The sequence below is a fragment of the Castor canadensis genome, chromosome 16 (genome assembly GCF_047511655.1).
Source record: "Castor canadensis chromosome 16, mCasCan1.hap1v2, whole genome shotgun sequence".
Classification (NCBI taxonomy): Eukaryota; Metazoa; Chordata; class Mammalia; order Rodentia; family Castoridae; genus Castor; species Castor canadensis.
The window spans coordinates 77569885-77593167 of NC_133401.1; the positions used below are offsets into that span (position 1 = coordinate 77569885).

Sequence of the window (23283 nt, forward strand, 5' to 3'; positions counted from 1 at the left end):
AGGTCACTTTCAGTATGATAGTACTTTGGCTTCCAGAGAATAGTCACAGATTTTTTTTTTTTTTTTGTAAATGATAATCTGGAAGGAAAATGAGATTGTTTTAAGAATTTTTTTCTCCCTAATTTTTACCAGAGGGAAATGAACAAGTTATTTTGTTTCACTGGGTAATTAGCAGGTAAGCCAGCATAATAAGCCAGAACTCTAAGATATGAGTGTCCCTGTCAGTGCCTTCATGGTCGGCTATCTCTTACTTTCATAGAAGGTGGCTAACTAGACCAATGGAATAGTCATCAGTGCTCAGTCTGACATACCAGAGGAAGAAGGCTGAATATTTTATGTAAAAAATATCATCTGATCTGCAATGAGATCACCTCCAGAGATGGCAAAAACTTAGCTCTGGGGCACACATTTTGCAATTTTCTCAAATAAAGAAATTTGTGCCCAAATTTCAAGCGTCAGACACATTGCTAATTCTGATTTTAGCATGTCTGTAACAGAGGAAGAATTATCATTCTGGTAGTGCTTTGAATTCATATGTTACATGATTTTCCTTGGCATCTTTAGATTTTCAAGTCTTTAGTATTCAAGGTTTAACCCTGTTCTTGACCTATTTTTAAATAACATTATAAGTCTATTAATTTTCTTAAATCATATGTATCTGTACTAATATATCTATAGACATGTTTAATTTATCTTTATAACTTCATCTTTATCTATATTTATGTATATGGATCTATATAGATTTATGTGTGTACATAAAAACATAGGCATATACAGAGTTGTATACATACATATGTAAGTAAAGATACGTTGATCTAGGTCTACTGGTATAGATTTAGAGACATAGACGCATACACACACATAAAAACATGTTTAAGAATATGATATGTGATGTAAAACACTGGAAGCAAATATTTTGTATTAAATAGCTTCTACCCCTCAAGGGCTGCCTCAAATACAATATCCCTCCCCAAAGTCTCTCCTCTTAATGAAAATTGATGCTGTTTGCTTTGGACTTATCAACAGTGTATTCTCACGGAACTTTTCTTAGTCAACTTTGGCATGATAACAGTGAGTGCCCACACATGTCAAACTGCCAAACTTAAATCTGAGAAGTAGCTATTGTTCTCTTTATTTTGAAAAGGAAAAAGCCTATGATAGAAAGGTTGGGTAATGTACCAAAGATCAAATTTTTAAAATACAGAGGAGGAGTTTGAGCTAAGGCTTGCCTGACTCCAATGGCTCACATGTGGTTTAGTCTCATTTACTCAGTAATTTTGCAATGTCTACTGAGCCTTACTATAGGCTCTACCATGTACCAGGCTCTATGGTGGGCTGACATGTCAGTAATAGGAGATACAACCATGCAATTGACATTTCAACTGGAAACTCAACACCAGATACATCTGACCTTACCCATTAAATCAGTGAAAACTGAGGCAGAAACTCAATTATTGAATAAAGGATCATTAAATCAGTATTGGGGTATCTTTAGCAGCTAAAACCTAGAGCAAGAAGTTTGAGAAAAAGAAGAGTCCCATAGGGGATGACCTCAAATTTGAGGATAAACTCCAAACAACTTGCTGGCTATCCATGAACATGTATATGTGGAGCAGAATTCAAACTTATAGGCAAGGCTGAAAGAATTGAACAGAAGTTTCAGACATAAGAGACAGATTTTGGAGTTTGAGTTCAGCAGTCTTATTAAAAATTAAACTCTCTAGAAAAGAATGAATACAATTGACAGTGTCTCCAAAAAACCATTGACAATATTTGGGGTATAACCCAAAGTACAATATCTGAACTAGATAGCCTGCCTCATACTCAAAACCAAAGACAGTCAGTGGAGACTGACCCAGAATTTGGAATTAGCAAACAATTTATAGTAGCTATTACCATAGATATAAATAAAAATAAGACCACAAAGAATAAAAACATAGAAAATCTTAGTATAAAAATGGAAACTTTTAAAAAGAGTCAGTTGGAAATTCAAGGACTAAAAAAATATAATCTCTGAAGTACAAAGTTAACTACCTGTATTTAAGAGCAGATTTGAATGGATGGAAGAAAGAAACAGTGAGGAAAGACCAACAGACATTATTCAAGTGACAAACAGAGGGGGAAAAGATTGAAGAATGCTGAGAAGGGACTCGGAGATGTGTGGAGAAATATTCAAAAGTCTAATTTGTATGCAGCTGAATCCCTGGAGGAAGAGAGGTCAGAGAATGGGTTGGAAAAATATTTTCCAAAGTTGGAATATTTTATTTTCAAAAAAAGAGCCCTCAAAAGATACAAAGAAAACTACATTTGGCATTAACAGTCAAATTACTGAGAAATAGAGAAAATGAAGCTTAAAAAAAACCATGTAGTAGTTCCTTAACTTTTGATGGGATTACATCCTGATAAATCCATCACAGATTGAAAATGTCATAACTTGAAAGTGCATTTGGTACACGCACTAGCATCATCCTTACTTGTCCACAGTATACTGAGGGGAGGAGGAGTATTGTTTTTCCTAGTGATTGTGATGCTCCCTGGTAACTGTGGCTCCCTGCAGTTAGCCTGAGCTGAAAGAGAATATTGTATTGTATGTTGCTGGACAAGGACCAGTTCATACTTCATAATTTGAACTATGGATTCACTGAACGTGTGTCACTTCAATACCATCATATCTTTAAAAAATTCTTCATTGCAGACACGAAGAGAACAATGATGCAAATTACTGCTGAAGTCTCATCAGAACGGAAGTGTTAACAAGACAGACACACAATAGACTTAAAGTTCTGGAAGAAGGAAAAATCTGTCACACAGAAATTGATAGCTATGAAAAATTTCACTCCAGAATAAAGAAGAAATAAATATCTTCAGATAAAGGAAAACTGTGCTTGTTAACTGCAGATATGCATAAGAGGAAATGCAAAGGAAGTTATGGGTAAAGGGAAATGATTCTAGATAAAACTTAGATCTTTAGGAAAGAAAAAAAGGTCTTTGTAAAAGATAAATGTATAAGTCTAAAACTACATTTTATATTTCTCCTCATTTCTTATAATTTAGATAGCTGTTTAAATTAACAACATGACCTTGGAGTCTGAAGTTTGCAGTATATGGAGACAAAATGTATAGAACAATATATTAAAAAGTGGTGGAACTAAAACTATAGCACGCATGGAACTTACGTTTCACATAAGTGAGTATAAAACTAGTACAATCAGTTCAATTAGACTGCAAAATGTTAATAATGTATATTGTAATCCCTAAAGGAAACATTAAGAACTGATAATGATAAGAGGAATTGTTAAAACGGCAAGTGATATATTGTAAGAATGTTTATAAATATCACAATGTACCCCCAGTACAATAATATGACAAAAAAATTTAAATTTAAAAAACACAAGAGAGACAGTGAGATAGGATTCTAGAAAATATCAAATTAAAATAAAGCAAGAAAAGAGGAACAGAAGGTAAAAATAAAGGATGAGACCAGCGGAAACAAATAAAAAAAATTAGCAGATTTAACTCCAACCCTGCTAATAATTATATTAAATTTAAATGAACTAAATATTGTCATTGAAATCAGAAATTGTCAGACTGAATAACAAAATAAGACATTCTTTCATGCTTCCTGCATTACATATTACAACTTAAATTACATATTAAATATGAAGACACAGGTCAGTTGAAAGTAAATGAATGGCAAAAGATGTTCCACACAAACAGTAATTACAGTTATACTAGTGTCATATAAAGTAGACTATGCAAAAAGTACAGTACTGCTGAGGAAGGTGACATATTAAAATGATCAATGAATTCATTGGCAACATGTACAAATCCTATTGTGTATGCACCTTGAAACAGCATTTCAAAATACAAGGCAAACTTAGACAAAATTAAAGGGGAAATAAATACATATATAGATGTCACAATCCTTCTCAGTAATTGAAAAACATAGTGAGGGAATAATTAGTAAAGGCAGAGAGATCTGAAGAACACAATAGTCCACAAATGAAAAGGAATAAACACCCTAGAATGTTAGAATATGCATTCTTTTTAATCCCAATGACTGGAATGTCTTAATACCATGAAATTAAATTAGAAAACAATAAGATATCTCGTAAATCCTCAAATATTTGAAAATTCAACACCATATACTATTATTAAAATGAAAAAGCAAGTCATAGAATGGAAGAAAATATGGTGAAAAACTTACTTCTGACAAAACACCTATACCCTGAACATAAGAACTCCTAAAAAGATAAGAAATTCAATTAGAAGTAGGTAAAGTCAGTGTATATGTGAATTCCCAATTAGCACAAAGCTAGCTACTGATCATTTTAGTTATCAGTTATGGTAAACTAGACTACAATGATATACACTCACTAAATGGCCAAAATTTTTAAAAATGATATTCCAAATCATTATGACAATATGGCACAACTAGACTGCTCATAAATGTTGGGTTTAGAATAAAATGTGACCACCACTTTGAAAAAAAGAGTCTGACAGTGTCATAAAAAACTAAATAAATACCTACTGTATTCATCAATTCTGTTTCTAGACATATTATATTCCACAAAAAGACTTGTACAGGAATAGTCACAGCATGCTTATTTGCAGTAGCACAAAGCTGAAAACAATTTAGTTATGGTCAAGAGGGAATGATTTAAACACACACATGCACACACAAAAAGAAATTTGTCACAAGTATAATATAAGAAAGGGACTGTTGATACACAAATACATGTCAACATTTGCTGAGTAAAAGAAACCTTACCAGAAAAGTATATACTACACAATTTACTTTATAGGAAACTTGAAAGCAGTCAAATTAGTCATGGTTGAAAATAATCACAAAAGTAGAATTACCAGACATGGGATTTTCTAGAAAAAAAGCATGAGGAACTTTGCTGATGTGTTTAAAATGTCATGTGTTTTGTTAGGATTGAGATTATATGAGTATATTTATTTACTGAAATTTATTAAAAGTTACGCTTAAGATGAGCATATTTCAGGGTGATGCCTTCACAACTGTAACAGAAGGGAAGAAGGAAATATAGTTCTTTCCTTTCTAGGAACTAATGTCCAAGGACTGATTTCATTCTTTGTTTCTTATCATTGCAGGCAGAATGGTCCTACATATATTCCTTGGCAAATGTTAGTTCACTTGATATGTTTCTGTAATCTTCTTTTCCTGATATTTTTCTTTATTAAACATTTTGCAACTTGCGCTACCAGTAAATTTGTTGACATCATTGTAAGACCACAAGTTAGTTTCAGTTTTCACAATGTTTATACAGGTCATGTGGCACACAGTTAGAAATGCATATCTTAAGGAAGATGAAGTCAGTAAGTTATTTTCTCTGCATTCTTAGATTAAGAAGCATGTGGTCTGAGTGAAATGTCTGAGAATTTCTTGCATTAATACAAACCATTTCAGGCTGGTCCTCCATTATTCAACACTTTTATTGGCTAAATAAATCCAAATTGGTTTGTGAAGGAATTGGATTCTATTATTTCTTGTAGTAACTTTCTAAAAGTAAGTGAGCTGGAGATAGGAACATCTATCAGAGAACCTAATCATTGTAACAGAAGCTTACAGAAGGAAGAAAAAAATTAGCTGAATCAGCTCCTTGTTTAAAATTTCCCTGACTGATGACGTCTTCCTTGGGAAGTTGTCCAAGAAAAATGATAAGACATTCTAGGTGCTCATCAAGAAAGGTGTTTGGCAAGCACTTGTGAGAATGTGGAGAGAAGGGAATCCCCACACAGTGTTAACAGGACTGCAAATGAATAAAGCCACTATGGAAAACACTAAGGAGCCTCCTAAAAACTTAAAAATGCAACTACTATATGATTCAGGAGAGCCACCAAATCAGTAATGCTATAGTTTGCATCTGGAATGTCCCCCAATGACCCATGTGTTAAAGACTTGGTCACCAGATTGGTGCTATTGGCAGATGGTGGAACAGTTAATGGGTGAGGGCTACTTGAGGTGTCCAGGTAATTGTGGACAAGATAATGCACCCCAGTCTCTTGTTCTTCCTCTGTTTAAATTTCTGTCCATTTGAGTTTAGTTCCCATGTTCCCTCATTGATGTGCACTCTCTCCATAGGTTCCAAAATGATGGAGGCAATCAGTTATGAACTAGACTCTAAAACTGTGGTGTACAATGAACCTTTTTGCTTTACAAGTTGATTATATCAGATATTTGTCATAGTGACAAAAAGTTACCACCAATATGTCAAAGAGACATCTGCACTCCCATGTTTACTGCAGCATGGTTCATGATAGCCAATAAATAGAAACATGGATGTCTGTTACTGATGAATGGATAAAGAAAATGCGGTGTGTACACACACAATGGAATATTATTGAGCTATATATGGAATGAAATCCTATCATTTGTGAAACATAGAACTGAAAGTCATTGTGTTGAGTGAAATAAGGTGGGCACAGAAAGACAAACATTACATGATCTCACACAGATAAGGAATCGAAGATAGTTGATCTCATAAAAGTTAAGAGTGGGAAGTGTTTACCAGAGTCTAGGGAGAGTAATGGGGAGTATACTAAATTATAGTTAGGTAGAAGAATAACTTTGGGTGTTCTATTACACACATTAGGGTAATGTTAACTATGGATAATTTTATCTTACACTTAAGAAAGTGAGAAGAAAGTATTTTGAATATTTTTACAATAAGAAAATGATAAATGTTAAAGAAATAGATATATTTCCTCTGATTACAGCACTACACAGCGTATACATATATCAAAATATCACATGGTGCTCCATAAATATGTACAATTTTAATACTTCTATGTATCAGTTAAAAAATTAACTTAAAGATTAAAAATGAATACTTTGACCATAAAGAAGATTAATATTTGGAAGATAGAGTTTATCCTAAGGTAAGCAGTGTACATCATATGCATGTATCTACCCATCACACTGCACCCATAAGTATGCGTAATTTTTATATCAATTAAAAATATAAATAATAAAAAGTGTTTGGGTATGATTTTCCTTGCTTTCATCAGGCTCCCCAAAAAACAATGAAAAAAGTAAAAAAAACAAAAAGCTCTATATCTTCACTCCAAATATTTTTGTTTCTACATTGACAATGAAAATAACTCGGGTGGTAGGACCTAATGTAGCAATGATAAATTTTGTCCCCATGTTTACCATCCATAAGTCTGTTAATATTGGACAGCATTCCACGTCCAAATCTCTATTTTGTGTCTGACTTCTCTGAGTCCCTTACATTTTATGCATTTAACTTTGTTTCTATTCCTAGTCTCAGAAATCATGAGTGAAGGTCACTTTGGTTTCCCTTTTACTTAGAAATGGGGAAATAAGGCTTCATACATCAGATTTAGCACTTTCAAATTGGAAATTAAAATCAAATCAGGTCTAGAAAATTTCCACAGGTGAAACAAATTCAGGCAGTGTGAGCTGAGGCAGTAAGTTCTAATTTTAAGGTTTCTGAAATTGTGTTTGTGTGTTTTGTTGTCATCAGGATGACTCAGCTGTAACCTTCAGAATGCTTCACTTGTCATTGGATCAATTCAGCTTTCTTCTTTCTCATTTTTTCCCAAAATGAACTGTGATAGACCTAGATTCTTAGACTAATCTAAAGAAAGCTCTTATTCTTTAGTGTTATTGCATTAATTACAATGCTAAACAAATGTAAGTCTTGATAAGGCTATTGCTGATATTAGTGACGTAGGGTGAGTTATGCCTTCCATCAATACATACTGAACTCCTAAACCCCATGACCTCACTCAGAGTGTATAAATAGTGAAACAAGTGAACTCTTATTCCAATATCAATGACATACTTTTATAAAATGGGCAATTTAGGCAACTGCAATCTGTGTGTGTATGTGTGTGTGTGTGTGTGTGTGTGAGAGAGAGAGAGAGAGAGAGAGAGAGAGAGAGAGAGAGAGAGAGAGAGAGAGAGCAGATATCAGCCAAGGAAGGCCAAAGATTGTCAGAAAGTAGAGACAAGGAAAAGATTTTTCCTCACTGTACCAGGCAGAAACAACCCCAAAAACTCCTTGACTTTGGACTTCTTACCTACATAGCTGAAAGTGAGGAAACTTTTGTCATTTTAAGCCACCATTGTGTGTTACTTTGCTGCACCAACCCTAGGCAGTACATATAAAAAGAATTCTAAGAGTCAGTTACAAAGTAACAGGAAGTGGGAGAGAAGTTAGACACAGAAATTAGTTATTCCTGCTATGTCTGTCCTGAGTCTGGATGACAATCACTTCACAAAAGGGAAATGCCACATGGACATATCTGTGTAGGTGGTACTGCCTTAAGACTTCTTGGTTTCTCCCTCAGGTGGTGTGCTATCTACATGGCTCCACCAAACCTTGTTCAAAATTCAAAATGGTGGCTGCAAAAGATTCTCCATGACTGTGAAAGTGTTGGAGAGCGAGGAAACTCTGGGAAATGCTGACTTAGGATAGTTGGTAACTTAAATCCTGTAGTAAGGAATTCAAAGCTATTTTAATCAGGTGAAGCTCTTCTATTTTACTTCTTTATCTCCCTTTCTTAGATTTGAGTTTTTATTTCTACAATCAATTCAAATAGTAGCGATAGCCTCAAAATTTCTCTATAATCTGCAACCTATCTCTCTCTCTCCCTCTCTCTCTCTCTCTCTCTCTCTCTCTTTCTTTCTCTTTCCCTCATTTTCCCTCCTTCCCACGCCTCTATTGTCTCTCTATGTCTTTTACTCTTCCCCCTTTTTGTCTATGGGAACCTAGCTTTTCTGAATAAGTAATTGTGTTATTTGGAATTTAGGTTTGTTTTCTGCTCTTTGCTCTTACAAGATGTAAAAAAACCTTCTACTTAAATTTACGGTAAAGTGAAGCTTTACTTGAAAAATTTTAAAGCAAAGGTAATGGACTCACAAATTACTTAGTCCAGGCATTCAAACAGCACAGGTGGAGAATTGCTTCTTTCTAGTTCTCAGCTCTGCTTTCTTCTCTCTTTAATGAGAGTATGAAAGTAATTGGGAACCATAGTGAAAAACCCCTTGTCTTGTCATTGGATCAATTCAGCTTTCTTCTCTTTTGCATTTTTTTTCCCAAAATGAATTGTGTAGCTCCTTAGAAAGTCCTGGCATTCACTCTGATTGGACCAAATTGAGTCAAATGCCCATTTAGGCAAAATATTCATAGTAGCCTTGGCCTAGGTTGCAGGTACATGTTTTAATTGTTATTTTTTTTGTTTAATGTTTCACATTAAAATTTTTTACTTTTAACTGATGCATAAAAGATGAAAATTTTACCCCACTGTTCAATAGCACAACACAGTATCTTGCTTCTGTCTAACTGTAACTTAGCACTCATCCTTCAACCTTTGTCCAGCTCTCCTCCCGTCTTACTCTTCCTAGCTTATGGTAGTCATCATTCTATGACCAACTTCTATGAAATCAACATTTTTAAAAGAGTGAGATAATGTTGTTTTAATATAATGGTCTCCACTTCCATCCATGTTGCCACAAATGACAGGACGTCATTTTGTAATGGCTCAATAGCAATCCATTTTGTACATATACCACATTTTCTTATCTTTGATGGACACAAGTTATTTCCATTTCTTGACTATTGTGCCGACATGAATGTGGGACTTCAGAGGTCTTTTTGAAGAACTGATTTCATGTCTTGGATTTTATTAGGGGGATTGCTGGATCCTAAGTTAGTTCTATGTTTTTGAGGAATCCCTACACTGTTTTTCATGATGGCTATGACGTTTTATATTCCCATCAATAGTGTACTGCCCATTTATTAATCAGGTAATTTGTTTTTTGTTTTTATTTTCTTTTTTAGATATTGAGTTTTTGGAGTCCCTTATGTATTCTGTTATCAACCACTTGTCATATGTATAATCCTCAAATATTTTCCTTTGTTTTTAAGGTTGCCTCTCCATTCTATTGATTATTTCCTTTACTGTACAGAAGTTTGATATAATACAAAGTCTTGCTTTTGTTTCTTTGTGCTTTTAGAGTTAAAAAAAATCCTTTCCTGTTACAATGTCCTGAAGTTTTCATTTTCTTCTAGCATTTTCATAAATTTAGGTATTATTTTTCAGCCTGAAATCCATTTTTGAGTTGACTTTTGTAACTGCAGAGAAACAGGAATCTAGATTCATTCTTCTGCATGTAGTTATACATTTTTCCTCATATCACTTATTGATCCATTGCATGTTCTTAATACCTTTGTTGCAAATCAGTTGACTATACATACGTGGATTTAATTCCATGTTCTTTGTTCTTCATTCTGTTCCATTGGGGTCTATGCATCTGTCTTTTTCCACAATAACATTCTGTTTTTATTATTATAGCTTTATGGTACATTTTGAAATCAGGTAATGTAATGCCTACTGCTTTGTTTTCTCCTAAGTACAGGAGGCAATTCATTCCAAGTCACAATGCCTAGAGTTAGTGGAGGAGTGACATAGGCAATTCCTTCCCTTCCTGTCTTCTTCAATAAGTCTTTTCATTTTGTTATACTCAAAGGAGACCCTATAACCTTTCATCTGATTTCCTGGGCTCTTGTGAAAGTAGTTGACTGCATAAATAGCTGTTCAAGTTGGGGTGTTTGTGGGCAAACATTACTGGGAGATCTCAGTCATCTTAGTCCTCCTCAAGTTTCAGAAGTTCTAATGGAGCATAGATTAAGTCAGGGAGGAAGTTTACCCAAAGAAATTTGAAGATTGTAACAAGAATACAATTGATTTTCAACTTATAATTATTTGATTTAAATGTTTTGGATTTTAAAGTAGTGTAACCATTCCATTTTCCATTTTCAGTACAGTATTCAACATTCAATTAATTAAATGAGGTATCCAATACTGAATTGTAAAATTGTTATTGTGTTCGATCGTTTTGCCCAATTGCTTTAGTTTGAATCTGAGCCAAAGATGTTTTGAGGGTTTGTTCCCCAAAGCAGCAATGTTTGGGGAGGGGGGGGGTCTTTTGGGAAGAGAGAGGAGGTAAAAATGATTACTTTTGTTCTGTCTGAGGCACAGCAGGTCTCAGTATAGATGCAGGAAATGTTTACAGAGGCACCAAAGAATGAAAGGTCTGAATAGGTGGCCTTGACAGATAAATAAGAGTGGGAGAGACAGAGAGAGGGAGAAACATTCCAGCAAGGGAGCAAAGTATTTTTATCAGTTATAAATTGGACAAAGATAGCCTGCGTGAGGCAAGGATGCCACCCCTTAGCTCCTGAGGTGACAAACTTTACACCCTAGTTTCTAATTGTTTGCTAATCCTTAGCTCGTGGTTCAGGTTTGTCTTTTGTGACAAATTATAATTGGATTTGTATGTAATTATAGGGTTTACAGTTTATTGTATGATATAGGAAAATAGTCAAAAATAGTGTTTGACAGGCCTAATACATTCAAGTGACAGAGAATTATCTCATTTTTTTCTCATTTAATATCTCTTATTTAATTTCTGGGGCTGTGCTCAGTGCCTCATGCATATAATCCCAGCTACTCAGGAGGCATATATCAGGAAGATCATAGTTCAAGGCCAGCCAGGGCTTAACAAAAAAGCTAGTGAAACCCCATCCCAACCAACAAGCTGTAATATCTATAGTCCCAGATATGTGTAAGGCATAGGTTGTAGGATGTGCATCTGACGCCAGTTCCAGGCAAAGAGTGAAAGAGCCTCTCCAAAAAACAACTGAAGCAAAAAGGGGAAGGAGGTGTGGCTCAAGGGATAGAGTGCCTGCCTAGCAAGCATGAGGCCCTGAGTTCAAGCCATACTACCAACAAAACAAAGCAACATAAAGACTAGAAAACTGTCTCATGCTTAAATAAACATCAATGCTGTTTTGAGCTCCATTATTATTTCTTCTTTTCTGTGGCAATATCACTTTTTTGTGGCAATATCAGTTTTTTGTGGATAAATTCTCAAATTCACTGAGGTCTTGCAAACTTCAATGCACATTACTACTGATGTTTGTTTGACATAATAGCTAATGGTAGGGCCTTTACACCAGATAAATGTATGTCTGCACCAGCTGTGTGATCCTGTGAAATTACTTAAACTCTCTGGGCTTCAATTCTGTCCTTAATATGGCAGTGATCATCATAGTTCAGTCCCTTAGGATTTATGATGATTCATGAAGATAATCTGTATGAAGTTCTTAGTGTGATCTTTGGCACAAAATAAATGTTTAATAAATGTCACTGTTAGAATAATAAGATGCATAATGTTGTAATAATCAGATTTCTATTGAGAAGGATTAGCATAGACTCATACTGTCCAGAAAAATGATTTTCAGTCTGTGAATTAGAGATGATATGATCACATAACCTGACTTTTACAATTTTTAAAATTTCATTTTTGAATTCAATTTTGAATTATTATACATTAATATTACAAGGGGATTTCACTGTGATAATTCCATACATTCGTACAGTGTACCTTGAACCCTCTCTGTTACATTCTCATTTCTCCTCTTCTTCTTCCCCCTCTTTCAAAGAGTGTTTGGTGGGTTTCATTATCTGGTCTTCATATGTATTTCCATCCTTTTTACATCTCAGTGTCCTTTCTTTTCCCCCTCCCCCTTCCTACTGACTGCCTCTGAGAGTGTCCCATATACAGTCATGTCCTATCATTATTATTATTATTATCATCATCATTATTTTAGGTCTAGATAACCCTACATTTAAAAACTAATTTTCATTGATAGAGCATTAGCCATTGTATCAGTTGCAAAGAAGTCCCAATCCTAGTTCTGCCACAGCTTGAGGTTGGATGGGAACTCCAACCTTGTTTCCAAGACTTCACTGCCTTCATTTGTAAAATGACATTAATAACCTCTATTGCCTTCCGAGTAGAAAAACAATTTATAATTTTGAGAACACAGGAAGCCCTCAGCAATAGCCCTTCTTGCTCACCAATCTGTGATTATACCAAAAACATTTTTTCTATTATAGTATTATCGGGCATTAAATTGGAACGTGAAAATGTGGATTCAGCAAATGTGTTACAGTTCCATTTTATGGGGATGCATTTTACAGAGGTATGTGCATTAAACATCAAGTACAGCATGTGCATGCCCATGTAGGTGTAAAAAGATGTATATGTGACATTTACAATCCTATAAATAAGCCCGTGGGTATACAAAGAAAGCGAAATGTGCTAAAATGTTTATTTTTTAAGCTTGAGTGTAATATTCCAGAGATTTCACTTTCAAGCTTGCTGAAGATTCCAGATAAATGCTTTCTCATAATAATAACTTTGAGAGGTGTTAGGATGCAGAAGCTTTTGATCTTATAGCAAAGATGCAGTGGGTCAATGTCAATATCAAAGGATTTCTCTTTCAAGCTTCCTAGATTCAAAGGTGAGGTCCTTTTCCAGGTATGATTTGGATGACACTGCCTAAGCTGAAGGGATATAGTTCCTCTAATAAAGAATTAATCCAAATGCTTTTGATAGTCTTCTGAAAAGACTTGCCAAGCAAGCACATTAAACATTGTGAAGACCTGGGAATTCAGAAAGATCTTCCAGCTTTTCGTTAAAATGTTGGTTGAGGACCATTTTTATCATCAATGGTCTTTTAGATGCTCCAATGGAAGCAATTACTCTGGTATCCTAACACGTGTGTTTATTTGGCTTTAATAGTAATATGAGATATATATGTGTATATATGTCATATATATGTGTACATGTGCATTTATATCATATGTATATAATATTTAAATAAAATGTTATATACAATATTTATAATTAGAATTATATACAATATGTAATCTATAATTATCCACCAGTGGCAAAATAGTTGAATACCTCTACCGAACATTATGGTAAAAAATGTATCCAATAAAAGAACAACTCACATAGACATCTATTTTCCTGGAAGGCTCTTTGAGCTTACTGTATTTTGGAGAGAAGGATGCAGAAGCTTAATTCCTTGGAGTAAATTGTCTGAAGTCTGACATGGATGGCGAAGGGTTGCTGCCATATTTGGTGAAGAATTATGAAGATAATCGCCAGGGTAAGTATTAGGGAAATTCTGATTAACTGAGATACTAAAAGGAACAGGAATAGAATGTAAACCAATAAAATATTTAGAAAAGCACACTGAGCAATGAACCTGAAGACCAGGGATGATGTCTTGAATCCTATACTCAAGATGTCAGAGGCTTTGGCTAAATCATTTAATCTCTTTGATATTTCATCTACAAAATGAAATCCATTGCTTTGGTATAACCTACCCCACATAATTGTCACACTTAAATTATGCAATTTATAGTAACATATATATTTATAAGTCACATATTACGACTTATGAATTTATTTGTGAATTCAGAGTTTAAATCTTCCATATCCACGAGACCTAAAACATTACAAGGAATACTCTGACTTAATGTAGATTATCTTTCTTCACCTACATTCAGGGTACTTTGGTACAAGTCAAAAGCATAAATTAAACTAAAGAATTAGAAACAATTACTTGTAGAGTCTTTTCAACTATATATGAACATCTCCTAAGATTACTGATTATGTCTATTGAGCTTTATTCCCTCCTCTACCAACCATTTTCTCTGTGGGCTCTTTTTTGGCCCCACTTTCAATAGCTACTTACATAAATGGTCCACAGGGGTTTCTCCCAACCTGTTTTTATTGTGTCCCTTCTCTTTGAATGGACTTAATTACTTTTCCATCAATGTGAGGTGGATATTCCAGTTACAGCCAGCAAGTACAGTAGACCATTGGTATCCATGAGTATATGGTTCCAAGGAGACCACCATGCATGTAAAACCACCAGTACATATTAAGTTCAGTACTTGATTCATTTTTCCCATATGCCACCCAAAGTTCTGCTACAGACATGCCAATTTTCAACAAATTTTCTAATTTTCACTTCAATTAAACACATTAACTTTCACTTTGCTCTTTGGACACTACAGATTTTTCATGAAATGAAGAGCAGGGGAAACACTCAACAGATCACACAATGATTTAAACGCAACTGAGTCAGTCATTGACTGACTGAGAACTTCCCACATCTACCAAGCAGTCGAATGTATGCAGGAATTTCAAATTTTGCTTCAGAAATTTCTTTTGATTTTTGATTTATTATTTTTTTACTGCACTTGGTCAAAAACTTGAAAATCTGTGCCAGGTAGGCTTACTATATTCTGACTGGCCAATGTTCATGGCTTATTCTGGTTAGTTATGTTAAACTAGTTATTACTATTAACTTGGCCTGGGATGACTCTTGTCCACATCTTCAGGATAAAGGACAATGGTGGAGGAGGTGAATTTTAGTATGATATATTTGATATATTGTAAAACTTTTGTAAATGCCACGATGTACTCCTACCCAGCACAACAACATAAAAAAAGAATAACAAATAACAAAAATTGCAGGTGCAATTTTTGCCAACCTGTCAAATGTAGACACTAAACTTTAACATATCTCCTCTTCACAAATTGGCTTTCTTAATCTCTGGCACATATTTTGGAATGTGAGAGAATGATTTCTTTTCATGGATGCTCAAAAACTAGGATGCTTTTCATTTGTTCCTCTCTATCTACAACTCAACAATTGCTCCATCTTCTGATTTCCGCTTTGGAATACATGTTGCACAACTTCTCTGTTCAGTTCTAACTCCTTTTATCTAAGTTGAGGGCCATTTATCCGAGAATTGTATTTATTTTCTTAGTCTTAGTTCATCTTTCTTTCATTCTTCTTCCACAAATATTTTCCACATTTAACCTGGTTATGCTACTAATTGTGTCATTTTTGAATGAAAGAAAATCTTCAAAACTAATTCACTCTTTAATAAAATCACCTTTCAAAGGTATTCATGTTCTGGACTCAATAAAACTCCTTTTATTTCCATCAATGCACTCAATGCTCTGCTTAAACACATAGAAGGAAAATCAAAAAGGCTTCATGAAAGAAGTAGAATTTGGTAAATATCAGGAGCCCTTCCCGATAAAACCCTCAGCAGGTCCCTCAGGATGCCAATTTAAACACTTAATTGAGAACCCTAGCCAATCGATCTCAGTGGTATCTTCCCTGAATTTCATATGACAGAATGTGATTTCTTTCCCTTCATAGTATTTTTTTTTACTTCTGATCTTTATTTTTATTTTGGAGGTACTGGGGAGTATTTTCTTTTAAAAAATGATTAACCACGTTCTGTCTTTCGTTGTCGTGATGATTTATACTTACCATTCTCCACGATTAGATTTCAAACCCTTGAGAACAGGGACTTCATGTTTGATTACCTGTGGTATATTCATCAATATCCAAAGTATGCTTGTCTGACTCTCATTTCTGAGGTGTTGAAATTGCAGTTAAAGTGTAAACTATCTTGAATATATATATATATATAAATAAAACTTATCTTAAAAGTTATCATGCCATCAATTCATTGACCTGAATGAAATTTTCCTCATAAACAAATTAAATAAGAATGATTGTTACTGATTTTTCCTGTCTAAAATATTTTAATATAATATTTTATTCCATGGCCAAGTAAAAATAGTACTTCCAGAGAAATGAAAATTGGCTGGTTTTTTTTTTGGGGGGGTACTCTCTACCTGGAAGAGACTTAACAACGTGGCAATGTTCCCTGGTAGTGGTGCCTTTGTAACTGTTTAAGCCCAGTTAAAATTTCACATGCAATAATGGGTTCTATCAATCTTTTTAAAAGGCAGTCACTTGAAAGGACATGGCAGTTAAAGGGGATTAAGAATGATGGTGGTTCATCAGTCTAAGGGATAGTTAGAAGTCTTTGGAATATATCTCATCCACTAAGATCACCATCATGAAGATAAACTATCTGGCCTTCTGACAAGTTGGGCCTTGGTGATACTATAGAAGCAGGATTTGCTAATGGATGGACCTTACATATAAATTATTATGAATATGTGCACAATTTTAATGTCCTTTTCTTCTTTCTATAAAACCATATTAACTTATCACAGTATCCTCAGATTGTGTGAGAAGCTAAGTCTCTACAGAAGAGTTTTTCTCAATGTATTCTGCTATTGTAGTAGAAGCTGTAGGGTGGAGGGAGGATCCCTGGTCATATAACATTAGGAAATGTCTCTATCTCCCTTTCAACATTGTGCATGCATATTAGCATATTAAAATCTCATATAATCCCAACTAAAAATATACCTGCTTGACTTTGTATCATACAAAGCTTCTCACATACTAAAAAATGTCATTACACATTGAAAAATTATAGTAGTGTATATTTATGTGGTATGAAATGATGTTAGGATTTTTAATACAATGTGAAATGATTAAATTAAGCAAATTTACCTGTCACCTCAAATATCTGAATTTTTGTGATGAGAACTGTTGAGATTTAGTCTCTTAGTCATATTGAAATGTGCAGTATTAAGTTATTAGCTATCTTCACTATGCTCTGCAATAATTTTAAAAAATCAAAATAAAAATTTAAAATCTAAGTGAGGTTTTGTACCCAGTGATTATCATGCTTGCTTCCCAAGCCCACCATTCTACTCTCTGCTTCTATCAATTCAATAGTTTTACATTCTGTGATAAAATGTGTATGAGAATGTGCAGTATTTGCCTTTTAGATTTGGTTTATTAACATAATGTCTTCCAGTTTCAAGCATGTTTTCACAAATGAAAAGTTTTCACCTTTAAAGTGGCTGAATAATATTTCATTGTGTATATACTATACATTTTCTTTGTCCATTCATTCTTTGACAGACCTTAAGTTGATTCCATCACTTAGCTATTATGAAAAGGAAAAGGAACAGAGTGAAGAGACAACTTATAAACTGGGACAAACTTTGCAAGCCATGCCTGTGATAAGGTATCAATATTCAGAACCCTGTAGAAAAAAAATCCAGTTAATAAATGGGCAAAGGAACTGAATAGGTATTTCTTAAAAGAATATATACAAATGAGGAACAGGTATATGACACATATTCAACACCATCAATCATTATACAAGGCAAATCAAATGAGTTATCACCTTACACTTGTCAGAATGACTATTTTAAAAAAGACAAAAAATAACAAGTGTTGGTAAGGATTTGGAGAGAAAGGAATCCTGTACAGTGTTGCTAATGTCTATTCATACAGCATGGACAAACAAATGGAAGTTTCTCAACAAACTAAAAATAGAATTACCAAGTAATCCAGCAATTCAACTTCTGAATGTTTACCTGAAAGATTTGTAATCAGTACATCCCACATTTATTTGAGTAGGAAAAATAAATTTATGTCATCTCTTGATGTGTTGTATCAGTTACCAATAGAAAATACTCTAGAAAATTAACCTGTAGGATGTATCATCCTCTCAGTATATCTAGTTTAAAAACTTATCTACATCCTCATTATGCATGTTGAGGAAGACAACAACGTCTTATAGAATTGTCCCCTGTTTGGAAGGTAAAATTTGGAATTTTCATCCTCCCTCAACCTGATTAACTTTGAGAATATCACTTCACCTTTCTGTAAGGAACTGCCGAATAAAGAGCATGCCACATGTAGAAAAGAAAGATTTACTGGAACCAGACTGCAGGGCTGTCACTCTCAGATTCAGAGTGAAGTGGCTTGGCTGAAAATGGGTAGTGGGCTTTATAGGAGGTGCCAAGCCATGGGGAAGCGAGAAAGTCTCTGGTCTCTGATTATCTGCGATCACCAGATGGAACAGGTCGACATGCCTGGCTAGTTGAGTAACTGGAAGTTCTTGAGTTGTTTTCCAAGCCAAGAAACAATCAGGCAGGGAAACACACAGGGGAGAAACAAGTGGTCATAAATCAGGGAGTCTGGTTTTGGTGCTAGCCTCAGGACCTTCCGCCTGCCCCAAGAATGCCAGGGATCTAACATTCCAGCCTTTTGTTGGTATTATGGGCGCTGATCAACCTAGCTGCTTCGTGCTGAGTGGGGGCATCATTAAGGTGATTTGGTTGGAATTTGGAAATTTGTGAGGTCCCCGTGAGCAGAGGCTGATGGTTTTTCCCAGGCTTCATTTGCAGACAAGGGCAGTTGTTGGGAGAAGGTTGTAGTAGCATCTGGTGGGAAGTCTGTCTGCTGAGTTCCCTGAATAATCCTGGAGGCATCTAGGGTTAAAGAGCATTTTCCTGGTTTAAGAGTTTGTATTTCCATAGTATCATTACATGTGCAGCTGTTTTCCTTTCTATAGTAGCCTGATAATGGACCTAATAGATCGTATAAGCAAGGGAAGGAAGAAGGAAGTATTGTGCATGCTCCCAGAATTAGGCCCACTGCCTCTACCAGTGTTTTAACTCACCTATGGCAGAAAACCATCCTAAAAACAAGTTATTAGGATCCAAGATTTTCTTTGTTCATATATAGGGACTCCCAGTTTTTCACCTTGTCCAAGGGGGAGCAAGAAGGATGGTCTGATGGAGCCCAGCACACAAGACCCAAACCAGTTTCTAGGCAACACTGTATTTACAGGGTTACAGGTGCCTTGACTGCAGTTAGGGGTGGTAGTGCCCTTTTGAAGGAGGGCTAAGTGTGTAGCCCTGTGCCATGTGGCCCATGAATCACAACTCCAATAAGGGCAAAAATGATAACCCTCATTATTACACGGCCAGGAGATATCTTCCCAGCACATATGTTTTTCATTTGATGTATAGGTCCTTTCCCAACCCAGGCCCCCACAGCCACAGCCTGTACCCCCACATAGCTTGTCTATGGCTGCACGTGCATCAAACAATAATGACACTGGTTTTTCAGGATCGAGCACCTGGATGCAAGTAAAAATGTTCCCAGCAAGGTGGCCACTCCTGAGTTCTAACCACTGCTCCACAGGGTGATAAGTGGGGTTGAAGCAGGTAAATTGATTATCATGGGATCACACTTAATAAATGGTGTGATTGTGAGTGCATGACCTGATAACAGAGCCTGTACAGGAATAGAGAGTGTGGAAAGTAAAGTCTCAGTAACAATGTGCCCTGCCCACACAATGCACATGCATGGGTCACAGGAGGAGGATTTCTGGGCTGCAAAGGGAAAGCAGATAGAGAGCCAGATGAGGACTAAGAGCTTATGCAGGCGTGGAAGAGGGAGAAACATAGCCACATGGAGCCCAGCGGTATGCAAGAGTACTCATCCTTTGCTATAGTGGAAGAGCCCGAAGTTGGTGGGCAACATTTTATCCTTGAAAGATGCTGCCACTCGGGAATCCTGTTGAGCTTGACAGTGGTGGATGTTGGGAGGATGACCAGATGGAGGCTGACCTACTGGGGTCCCATGGAAAGGATCGAAGATCCTTTAGGAGAACAAGATCCCCTGGTTTAACAGAAATCAGGATCTGGTCTGCCTGCTGTCTGAGAAGTTCCTGGAAGAGGTTAAAATAAGGTAGGTAGTCAGCCAGAGGAGCAGAGTCTGTTGGAGGCAAGTTTCCTAAGAGAAATGGGTGGCCATACATTATTTAAGACCCAAATAGGAATATTAGGAGGAGCATAAAAAGGTATCTGCTAAAGCTTTAAGCTGCCTTATGGTATGGGGGAGTGGGAAACGGAGGATTGGGTTGATTCATTCATGACTCAAGGAGTGAGTCTGTCCCTTCAAGACCACACCTAGGTAGGTGACCTGAGGGAGACATAATTGAGCCTTCTCCATAGAGACTTTTTATTCCCAGAGGCCAGAAAGTTGTTTTTTTTTTTTAAAGGACTCAGTCACCCTGCAGGTAAGGGGCTCTGTGGCTCTGCACTGAAGTAAGTCATGTTGAAGAAGGGTGACCTCTGGTGCCAGTCTAATAAGTCTCTGGTTAGAGTCTGTCCACAAAGATGAAGCTATCTTTAAATTCTTGTGACAAAACTGACCAGGTTAGTTGTTATGAAGCGTTTGTGGGAGCTTTAAAGGCAAATAGAGGCTGATAGTCAGAATGCAGGTTAAATGTAGTACTTTTGGATAAAAGAGAGCTTTAGTTCATTATTTTACATAAACTGACACTTTTAACTCATAAATGTTTGTATCATATTTAGATATAGACACAGAGCACAGTTATAAGGTGGTCATTTAAGAGATTTTTGCATAAGCAAATACGTAAATGAACTCTGATTTAGTAGTACTTAAAGCTTGACAAGATCAACAGAAAATGCAAATACTTACTTTGATAAAATTTTTCCCTATGTTGTGAGGCTAGGTAAGACACCTAAAAAATTAGCTAGCATTTGTTGCCCTTAACGCAGAGAAACTAAAGCAGATACCTTAAAGCAACTGAGGCCAATAGGAAAAGGGAACAGGTACTAGAGAAAAGGTTAGATCAAAAAGAATTAACCTAGAAGGTAACACCCACGCACAGGAAATCAATGTGAGTCAATGCCCTGTATAGCTATCCTTATCTCAACCAGCAAAACCCTTGTTCCTTCCTATTATTGCTTATACTCTCTCTACAACAAAATTAGAAATAAGGGCAAAATAGTTTCTGCTGGGTATTGGGGGGGAGAGGGAGGGGAGGAGTGGGTGGTAAGGGAGGGGGTGGGGGCAGGGGGGAGAAATGACCCAAGCCTTGTATGCACATATGAATAATAAAAGAAAAATGAAAAAAAAAACATTAAAAAAAATTTTTTTCCCTATAACAGTTTTTTTGTAGATGTTACTCAGAGCAGGACAATATTCAGATAACCTTGTTATTTTATAGACATAGAGAATTTGATTTTAGTTTGACATGACCTTAAAAAATCTTTTAGGCAACTCTTACATTATAGTCAACTTTAACTTTATCACACACTGAAGCTTTTATTATACACTTTTAAAACTTACTCAGACCTTCATACAACATACTAAACTCTTTAATGGTTTGTCCTTATCCCTCCTATTTGAAACAATTTTTAGGACAAAGCCTTCTTTACAAGATTCTTTCTTATCCAAAAAACCATTCCTTTTTTCTTCTACTTCTCAAAAATACATTCAATACATATCTATATCCTTTCCAGTTGTTTACTTTGTAACTTGTATTTTAAAGTTAACTTTTATAAGAATTTTAATTTTAAATAAAACTGTCTTTCTTTTTTGGCTGGTGGAGGAAACCATCCACACCCACCACGGAGATCTGTGAAGGATAAAGGTTAACCAAGAAGTCAGGTAGCACCAAGTAGGTGATTGAGGCCCACCTGCTACTTGGATGACTACCCTGGGCTCTTCTGAAGTGATCTTGAAGGGGACCAAGGTCCCAGGGCCACATCAGTCTTCTGCCACCAGGCTCAAGAGGTTCGTGAGGCCTTCACTCTGTTGCGAGTGGGACTGAGACTGACCGACCTTGCAGAGACAAAGAAGGGGAGTCGATCTTCCAGTGCCCACTCTGTCCACATTGTGGACAGGGTCCTGGTGGTGGGCGAGGTGAAGGGCAGTGTTTTGCCCAGTGTCCCCATTGGGTTGCACTTGAAGCAGCCCCCTAGAGGCATGTGTTGTTGTCTGGCCCATCTCGAAGTTGGAGGAGGTAGCCTCAGGGCAACTGCCAAGAGCTGGGCCTTTCGCTGGTATTGGGCCTCATCTCAGTTATTAAATACCTTAAATGCCATTTTCACAAGATCTCCTTGGGGAGGTTGAGGGCCATCCTCTGTCTGTTTAAGTTTCCTTCTAATATCAGGGAAGGAGTGGGAAATAAAATGAGAGTAGAGAATAATTATTCCATCCTTGGAAGATGGGTCTCATGCCAAGTCATATCATATGCTTGGGTTAGGTATTTAAATTCTTTAATATAGGAGGCTGAGTCATTAGAGAAGGAGCCAAGTCTCTTTTCAATTTGAGAGAGATCAGTCATGGAAAAGGGCACATGAACTCTGATAATGCCATCAGCTCCTGCCACCTCCCAGTATAGATGGGCTGGCCATACTTGGGAGGAGGTATGGGAGCAGGTATGGGATGCAGGTGGGGAGGAGAAGGGTGAGGGTGTAGCAGGGGCTGAAGGCAAGGCTGGCAGTGTTGGTCCCTGAGGAGCCAATGGCTCAGGGTCAATTGTGACCACTGTAGAAGGGGTATAGGGTGACAAATGTTTGGGAGAGCCAGCAGGGGTGGAAGAAGGGGGGGTCTGAGTCATGGGAGGATGGGGCAGGAGAAGAGATTGAAGTAGAGGACTGGTGGGAGGAGTTGGGAGGTGGGCAGACAGAGTCCGTGAGGTCACAAGAGAAGAGTCTTCAGGAGAGGGATCGGGGGAAGGAGAGACATAGACTTTGAGGGGTGTTTGTTGCTGGCAAGGAGGATTTGAATGATATTACAAGATTGGAGCAGGGAGGGTGAAGAGCAGAGAGAAAGGAAAGCTTGGATGAATGGAATTTCG

The 23283-nt window shown here is 36.3% G+C and overlaps 1 protein-coding gene across 3 annotated transcripts in view; it reads left to right on the top strand.

Annotated features, from left to right (window-relative positions):
• Positions 1-23283, top strand: part of Gabra6 (gamma-aminobutyric acid type A receptor subunit alpha6) — a 150392-nt gene that overhangs the window by 32801 nt on the left and 94308 nt on the right. For 2 of the 3 annotated variants that reach the window (XM_074057708.1, XM_074057707.1), the window contains exon 3: positions 12961-13046. The exons of the other annotated variant lie outside the window; for it this stretch is intronic. In XM_074057708.1, the coding sequence (XP_073913809.1) occupies positions 12961-13046 (86 nt within the window). The remainder of the gene's footprint in view (positions 1-12960; positions 13047-23283) is intronic. 3 annotated transcript variants of the gene reach the window in all.